General features: G+C 33.1%; 1 protein-coding gene across 2 annotated transcripts in view; it reads left to right on the top strand.

Moving 5' to 3' along the window:
* abcg2a (ATP-binding cassette, sub-family G (WHITE), member 2a) overlaps nt 1-8,453 on the top strand; it is a 16,859-nt gene extending 8,406 nt beyond the window's left edge. For both annotated transcript variants that reach the window (XM_051881191.1, XM_051881190.1), the window contains exons 9-16: nt 885-1,135; nt 2,895-2,977; nt 3,173-3,262; nt 3,479-3,603; nt 3,694-3,848; nt 4,572-4,661; nt 6,697-6,752; nt 7,931-8,453. In XM_051881191.1, coding sequence (XP_051737151.1) covers nt 885-1,135; nt 2,895-2,977; nt 3,173-3,262; nt 3,479-3,603; nt 3,694-3,848; nt 4,572-4,661; nt 6,697-6,752; nt 7,931-8,081 — 1,001 coding nt within the window. In that variant the 3' untranslated portion in view covers nt 8,082-8,453. The remainder of the gene's footprint in view (nt 1-884; nt 1,136-2,894; nt 2,978-3,172; nt 3,263-3,478; nt 3,604-3,693; nt 3,849-4,571; nt 4,662-6,696; nt 6,753-7,930) is intronic.
* The last annotated feature ends 880 nt before the right edge of the window (nt 8,454-9,333 follow it).

Raw genomic sequence — 9,333 nt, forward strand, 5'->3', positions numbered from 1 at the left:
CTGAAATTGGAAAGTTATGAAAATTCTGAAAATCTTAAAAAATCTTGTACATTTTTTTTTATAGTGAATATACCTTATTTAGAAAACATTTAGCTATTTTTAACTAATTATTCAAATTAATATTTACTATTATATAAGATTTATTGTTTATAAATATGAAATTTTATGGAAATTCAGAAAATCTTAGTCATGGACATTTTTAAATTATATAGAAAAATGTAACTTTTTTTTAAACTAATTAATTTGAATTAATATTTACTACTATATAATATTTATCATTCATAAATATCATAAAATGTTAAAATACATTGAAAAATCATGGAAATTCTTAATCTTAAAAAGTCATGGACATTTTTACATTATATAGAAAACATTTAGCTATTTTTAAAATGTATTATTTCAATTAATATTTACTATATAATATTTATCATTCATAAAATATAAAATTTTAAAATTGAAACATCATGGAAATTCTGAAAATTGTAAAAAGTCATGGACATTTTTACATTATATAGAAAACATTTAGCTATTTTTGAAAGTAATGAATTTAAATTAATATTTTTTTTGTACTTTAAATTTTAGTATATTTTATATATATTTTATTTATTAATATTCATATATAATTTTAGTAATCATTTGTATTCGTCTTTTTTTTTAAGAATTTCTGTTTATCTTTAATTTATTTTTATTTTAGTTTTAGTAATTGTAGCACTTCAACTTTATTCCAGTTGTCAAGTTTTTCATGTAACATTCATAATTTATTTTATTTAAGCTTTGTAACACATTTTTAATAGTTCTAGTGAACAGTAACTGTATGTTGTCAAAATCTGTGTTCTGTGTCCGTGTGAATGATTAATGTGTTTGAACATGCGTGTGACTGTCAGAGCTGGACCAGGATCAGTTGAGCGCGTCTCTGAAGGGCATCGAGGACCGTCTGGTGGAGGAATACAAGACCAGCTCGAACTACAAACAGACCAAAGGAGAGCTGGAGCGAATCATTCAGGGTCAGGAGTACAGCACTCGAGTCAAGTCCAGAACCATCACCTACAACACGTCCTTCTTCCACCAGTTCAACTGGGTCCTCAAGAGAACCTTCCGGAACCTCATGCTCAACCCGCAGACCTCCTTCGCTCAGGTCTGCTGCCGCCATTCACTCCTTTAATGTAGACAAATCAAACAGTTCATCTGGTTTAGTGCATTTTTTTTAATTCGATTAAATTAATTATTAGCTTTTCACCAACTCACGAACCCCAGTTTGAGAAACAGAGATGTTTTGGAGGCACATTTCCACCACATAAGAAAACAAAACCTGCTTTGGTAAATTTTAGTTATGACATAAAAAGTCATAATTATGACTTAAAAGGTTGAAATTGTGATGTACTAAGTCATAGTTACGAGACAAAGTCCAGTTTATGACAAATTATGTCGAAATTATGACTTTGTGTCATTTCAACATCATAATTAGAACTTCAAATTTTATTTTTATATTTTAAAAAAATTTATTTCATAATTTTAACTTAGTATGTCATAATTATAAATTTTAAGGTCAATTTCGAATTTTCATCTCATAATCATGAATTATTATGACTGATCATTTCAATGTTTTATGTCATAATTATAACTTTATAAGTAAATTTCAAGTTTTATTTCATAATTTTAATTTAGCAAGTCAAAGTCAAATTTATGTCATAATGACCATTAATGTCATAATTAGAACTTATGTCAGTTTCGATTATTAAGACTTAATATGTCATCATTTTAAAAAATATATATATATTTCATAATTTCAACTTTTTATGTCATAATTATAACTTAAGGTCAATTTCGAATTTTCATCTCAATTTTAATTTAGCAAGTCATAATTTTGACTTTTAATGTCATAATAAAAACTTTTTAAGTGAATTCTGATTGTTAAGACAGTATGTCATCATTTCAACTTTTTATGATCATAATTATTTAAAATTTTATTTCGTAACTTTAACTTAGTATGTCCTAATTATTTTCATAAGGTTAATTTCTAATTTTCATCTCATAATCATGAATGATTATGACTGATAATTTCAACTTTTTATTTCATGATTTGTCAATTTCTAATTTTATATTGTAATTTTAATTTAGCAAGTCATAATTTTGACTTTTAATGTCATAATTAGAACTTTCAATTTCAATTAAGAGTTCATCATTCCAACTTTTTATGTCAATTATTTAATTTTATTTCGTAATTTTAACTTGGTTATAATTATAACTTTTAAGGTCAATTTTGAATTTTCGTCTCATTAATAATTTCAACTTTTTATGTCATTATAACTTCAAATTTTATTTCATAATTTCAATTTGGTATGTTATAATTTTGACTTTTTAATGTCAATTATAACCTTTTATAAGTCGTAATTTCGAATTTTTGATCTCATAATTATGACTTAGGATGTCATAATTTCAACTTTTTATGAATTGCATTATGATTTACAAATGCATCATCATTTTTTTCTTATGTGGCAGACATGGGCTTCCATATGATGTAGATTAATGTGAATTTGAAATATTCAAATATGATTTTGCTGGTGATATATGCACCTTTATTTTGTCATCAAATATGAAATGTGTTAATATTTCATGATCCTTCCTTGTTTGAGAATGTGACGACTGAGCGTCATGTGATTTTGACGATCGCCTACTTTACACTTCTGTCCAGCCGTAGCTCCACCCACCGTTAACTCTCATTGGTCCAAAATCCTGCTCCACGGCTGTGATTCGTCACTTTCTTTTAGCACAGAAAACTTTGCAAAAGTAAATGCATCTCATCAAGAAAGAGAAGAAAGAAAGAGAAGAAAGATGAGGTTTTAATTAACACTGAAGTGAACGTTTCTATATTAACATGAGGATTGTTTCTCCAGATCGGTGTGATAATTTTCCTGGCTCTGGTTGTCGGAGCGATATTTTTCGGAGTGCAGGAGAATTCAAGTGGGATTCAGAACAGGTAAGAATCACATTCGTCCAGTTCATCAGAATCATTTCAGCAGTTCAGTTTGAATCATTGGAGATCCTCAGACTGATGGATTCACTGAATAAATATTGTTCATATATTTCATATTTTCCATCAGCCAGTGAAAAAACTCAAATTGTTTGTTCCATAATAATAGTGTGTGTGTGTGTGTGTGTGTGTGTGTTTCAGGATGGGCGCCCTGTTCTTCATCACCACTAATCAGTGTTTTAGTTCAGTTTCCTCAGCTGAACTTTTCATCTCAGAGAGGAAACTGTTTGTGTAAGTACACACACACACACACACACACACACACACACACACACACACACACACAAATAAATGTTTTGTGTAGCCGGTGAAATAAACTCCAAAATAATAAGTTTTGAGTGTTTTGTTTATTAGCGGCAGTGATTTTGATTTTATTTACAGTTACTATGGTGACTATAATATAAATATCTGAGCGATTATATATCATGTGACATGTCGTCTCCTCAGGCACGAGTACATCAGTGGCTACTACAGAGTGTCAGTGTACTTCCTGTCTAAGATGCTGTCGGACATCCTCACGCTGCGCACCATCCCTGCCATCATCTTCAGCTGCGTGGCGTACTTCATGATCGGTCAGTCATGCGGCGGCGTCATGTGATGCCTGATCTTCTGAGGTGACACATGTGAATACGTCTGATGCTTTGTTTTGATTGGCTGTCCAGGACTGAAGGCGACAGCAGAAGCGTTCTTCATCTTCCTGTTCTCCATTATCATGGTGTCGTACACGGCGACGTCCATGACGCTGGCCATCTCTGCTGATCAGACGGTGGTGGCCATCGCAAACATCTTCATGACCATCAGCTTCGTGTTCATGATGGTAAACAAACACACACACATCCAATAAATCACAAATAAAACAACTACGCAGAATAAAAAACAAATGTCGAATAATATTTGACAACAAAAAAAAATTGTTTCCTCAATATTCAATCGGGTGAATCAATGATTCAATGATCCATTCATAAAGAGAGTCGTTTACTTCATTCCTGAATGAATCAGCCATTTGGATGAATCGAATGAATGAATGACTCACTCATTTAGACATTTACTGCCACCTACTGGCAGTTATAGTTTCTTATTTAGAGTATCACTTCACGATAAAATATTTTCATATTTTGGGGATAGCACAAAAATGAAAATTCTGTTTATTTACATTTACTCATGTCGTTTCAAACCTGTATGACTTTCTTTCTTTTGCGGAACATAAAAGAAGATATTTTGAAGAATGTTGGTGACTAAAGTGTTTTGGACTGTAAATGTAATTAAATGACAATTCAGATGCAAAAAATCTTGGATGTTGTAGCCTGAAAGGTTCTGTTGAATCAAATGTAATATTTATTTCTAAAGCTACTTTTTATAATATCTATTTGATGCTTTTCTCATTTAACACAATAATGACTTTAAATGATCTTTTGGGGATAATTTCTTGTGCAAAATTTGATTTGCGAATTAATTGCCACATCAATTTTAGTCACTTGACAGTCCTAAATTGTAAAAGCGTATTTGTTTAGTTTAATATTGTTTGTTTTTCTCTCTCTAGATCTTCTCTGGGCTGCTGGTGAATCTCCCCAGTGTGGCTGGATGGCTGAACTGGTTGAAGTATTTGAGTATTCCTCGTTACGGTCTCGCTGTGAGTGTCCAATCAGAGCTGTTGTCTCAAACTGTCCCTCTTCTGACCCGCTGGAACATTTAGCGCTGGTTTCTCTGACGCTCTGCAGTGTTATTTTACTGTCATTGAGAGACTATCCCCCGGTTTCACAGACAAGGCTTAAGATAGTCCCCGACTAAAATGCATGTTTGAGCTGTTTTAACTGAAAACAACTTGCACTGACATCTCTTAAAATGCGACAGTGTCATTGTTTTGTCTCAAGATTCACTCCAGTAATGTTTTCTTTCTAGTGAATGTTTATAAAAGTACTTAAATGTCCTAATTGAACTAAGGTCTAATCCTGGTTTAGACTAAACCCTGTCTGTGACACCGAGCCTATATGTTAAAATATGTATAAGTACTTTTTAAGTATATAAAAAAAATGTTGTTGGCTAGCATCATGTTAAAACATGATAAACGCCATGTTAAATCATGCTAACAACTTCATGTCATGCTAGAAACATGCTAGCAACGTACTAAATCGTGTTAGAAACATGCTAGCAACGTACTAAATCATGTTAAAAACATGCTAGCAACGTACTAAATTGTGTTAAAAACATGCTAGCAATGTACTAAATCGTGTTAAAAACATGCTAGCAACGTACTAAATCGTGTTAGAAACATGCTATCAACGTACTAAATCGTGTTAGAAACATGCTAGCAACGTACTAAATCATGTTTAAAACATGCTATCAACGTAATAAATCGTGTTAAAAACATGCTATCAACGTAATAAATCGTGTTAAAAACATGCTAGCAACGTAATAAATCGCGTTAAAAACATGCTATCAACGTATTAAATCGCGTTAAAAACATGCTATCAACGTACTAAATCGTGTTTAAAACATGCTAGCAACGTAATAAATCGTGTTAAAAACATGCTATCAACGTAATAAATCGTGTTAAAAACATGCTAGCAACGTAATAAATCGCGTTAAAAACATGCTATCAACGTATTAAATCGCGTTAAAAACATGCTATCAACGTACTAAATCGTGTTAGAAACATGCTAGCAACGTACTAAATCATGTTTAAAACATGCTATCAACGTAATAAATCGTGTTAAAAACATGCTAGCAACGTAATAAATCGCGTTAAAAACATGCTATCAACGTATTAAATCGCGTTAAAAACATGCTATCAACGTATTAAATCGTGTTAGAAACATGCTAGCACTGTACTAAATCATGTTAAAAACATGCTAGCAACGTACTAAATCATGTTAGAAACATGTTAAAACATGTCAGCAATATGTTGAAACAATATGTTAATGATAGAAACTTGCTAGCAATGTGGTAAATCATGTTAGGAACAGTGATGGGGAAACGCATTACATGTAAAGTGAGTTACGTAATCGGATTACTTTTTCAACGCTTTACTTTTAAATTCACAACAGAGTGGCTTTTTCAAATAAGTAACGCAAGAAAAAATTGATTTTTTTTGTTATTAAAAAAACAAACAAACAAGCAAGTCCAGCCAAGATGAGAAAAGCAACACAAAAGTAATGGAACACATTACTTTCCATAAAAAGTAACTCAGTAATGTAATTACTTACTTTTTTTAGGGAGTAATGCAATATTGTAACACATTACTTTCAAAATTAACTTTCCCCAACACTGGTTAGGAACATGTTAGCAATCTGCTTATTCATGCTAAAACATGTTAACAACTTGCTAAGCACCTCTCAAAACATGTTAGCAGTGTGCTAGAACCGGTTAACATTTTATTGACTTCTTTAGAAAGCTTGAAGTTATTTCCAGCTTTCAGACCAGGCTTTGTCAAGCCAACTCTTAGAGACTGTCGTCAAACTTTACTCATCCAGTTTGTATTATTGTTGATTTCAGTTTTGAAGGTAAATGAGAAATGTAGGTTAAAAATATTTTAAAAAGATTTGATTTCAAACAACATTTTTTGAGGGTTTTAGTGAAGTATAATAACCCTGACACTTAAACATGCTGCTTGGTTTGTTGAATGCAGAATAATAATGTTTATTTGTGGTTGATGATGATTCTTTCAGGCTCTGGAAATCAATGAGTTCACCGGCCTCCAGTTCTGTGAAGGCAGGAACGCCAAGTGAGTGTGAAGCTGATCAACAGCTGTTTCCATCCAAAGTTGCAAGTTTAACTTGAACACATGGAACGGAAACGCTTCTTTATTCGCAGATGTTTTATGCCATATTCCAATTTTGCGCACAAGAGAACAAAATTGTCACAAAATATCCATGCTAAAGCGTCAGATGAAACACAATAAACTCTGTCATGTGATCTTGCGTTCGGATGCTGGTGTTTGGGAACACAATCGTGTAAGACGCTTCTGGAGGGAATTAAACCAAATCATTCTGATGACAGACTTTGACTCAGGTGTTTCAAGTCAAGTCAAGTCACCTTTATTTATATAGCGCTTTTTACAATGTAGATTGTGTCAAAGCAGCTTTACATTGATAACTGGTACATTGTTTGGCTGCACAGCAGCTCTTAAAGAATAGTGTCAATGCAGGCAGATCAAAGCACTGTTGAATATCAAATGTCAAGTCAAGTGTCCCCAACTAAGCAAGCCAGAGGCGACAGCGGCAAGGAACCCAAACTCCATCAGGTGACATCAGGTGGCAGACAAGTGGCAAATTGGTGTTAAAATGGAGAAAAAAACCTTGGGAGAAACCAGGCTTAGTCGGGGTGCCAGTTCTCCTCTGGCCAACAGGTGTTTCAGAACCACCAAACCAACATGCTGCGATGTGATTGGTCCGCTGGTTAGTCCAGTTATCCAATCACAGCCTCACAATGAGTCACGAGTTTGTTGTTGTGCATTGAGGGATTTATTCAGTAAATGTGTTTCCATCGTAGTTTATCCACGTCTTCTTATCGGATAAAAATATTAACCGCCTCAATTGAACGCATACGTTTTTATGCACATTTTTAGAATTTATGCGCATATTAGCATGCGTTTATGCAATATCCCATAAAAAGTTTTGCAACATCAGCAATTATTGACCAGATTTCAATCAACACTGAACTGAGTTGAATAATGACACTAGTCTTTTTACCTCTGCTTTATGGCAGATTTTGCAAGTTTGCATCATTGATTCTATTACCGTGAAGCTGCTTCGAAACTATTTTTGTGTAAAGCGCTATAGAAATAAAGCTGAAATACACCATATTTCTATGTAGAAAACCTTTGCCATCAAGCTGGAAATGATCCTGCAGTACTTGTGCTCTGGATACTCATGTTTCTCTTGTTTTTTTGTCTCGTTGCAGTTGTACCTCAGGCGAGCAGCACCTGGAGGATCAGGGCATCGATTATTCAGCCTGGGGTTTGTGGCAGAATCACTTGGCTCTGGGAATCATGACCTTCATCTTCCTGGTCATCGCGTACCTCAAGCTGCGCTTCATCAAGAAATTCACATAAACTCAGACTCGCCGTCTTCCTAACACACTCCCTGCTTTATCATGAACGTAGTACACTTTCACACTGAACTAATCCTACGCAGAATTCATACAAATCACACAAATAATAATGCTGACAGGAATTAATGTGAAGCATTGACTGTGCTCAGGTTTATTATACTAAAAAAAAAACAACTTTAAATATTTAAGCTTTTTTTGTCAATTTGGAGTCACTCCACTTTGACACCTTTTAGTTCGTTTTGTTTGCTGCATGTTTTTCTATGACACTATACTAATGTTTCTGAAGCGTTTCATTTATATATTTTGTTAATATAAAAATAAATACTTTTGTAATTTTTCAAGAGAACAATGTTTAATAAAAACAAATGTTCAGTCTTTGTCAGTTTTTGGTTTGGTTTAAAGGGGTCATGACATAAGAAATCAGCTTTGCCTTGATCTTTTTGTCTTTGTAATATTTAAACATCCTGCGAGTTTCAGAGCTTAAAACAAAATTATTTAATCAAGCGCCAAAAATGGTTCATTTTGATCCTGTGGGTTCTGTTACATCATACATTTGCATATGACTGCCTCCCGAGCAAGACATCAACCAATAGTAATGCATAATCGCACCATAGGCTCCGCCCTATCGCTATACGATGCCGTTAGCCAACCATAACAGTGGTTGTTTACTGACAAGCCTTAAAAATGTCACACAGAGGGTCAGAACGAGGGGTAAAATTATGGTTTTTCTGCATATACATTTTTTTTTTTTCACATTTTTTGCAAATAAGCTATTAACGTTATAAGTGAACCTCAAGGAACAAATTAAAACAAAACAATCCACTACATCTAAACAAATCGCAAACGACAGCACAAATAAATACAATAGAATAAAGAGAAATGAAATAAACATGGCTTTAAGTTTTTCAGGTGGCTCTAACATTAGTATTCAGGTAAGAAACTACAGAAGTTAAAGTAATCAAATGTAAAATAACACTGGATAGTCGTCATCGTAAAAATTAAATTCAGATTAATGCTTACAATTGAAGTTAAAAAAAAAATTATTCAGTCAAGAGCAGCGAGTGATTTTCTCTTTGTCTTTTGATTAACATGACAGACAGCAGTATGAATATTAGGCTGCTGTCACTTTAAGAGCGAATGCGCAGATCCAATATACTGTTACACAACTTCTCAACTATTTACAATCCAAAACTGACTGAATACTCTGCAGGAGAGGCATTTTGACAATTTTGTATGTATTTGACCATTTAAGC

The sequence above is a fragment of the Ctenopharyngodon idella genome, chromosome 22 (genome assembly GCF_019924925.1).
Source record: "Ctenopharyngodon idella isolate HZGC_01 chromosome 22, HZGC01, whole genome shotgun sequence".
NCBI lineage: Eukaryota > Metazoa > Chordata > Actinopteri > Cypriniformes > Xenocyprididae > Ctenopharyngodon > Ctenopharyngodon idella.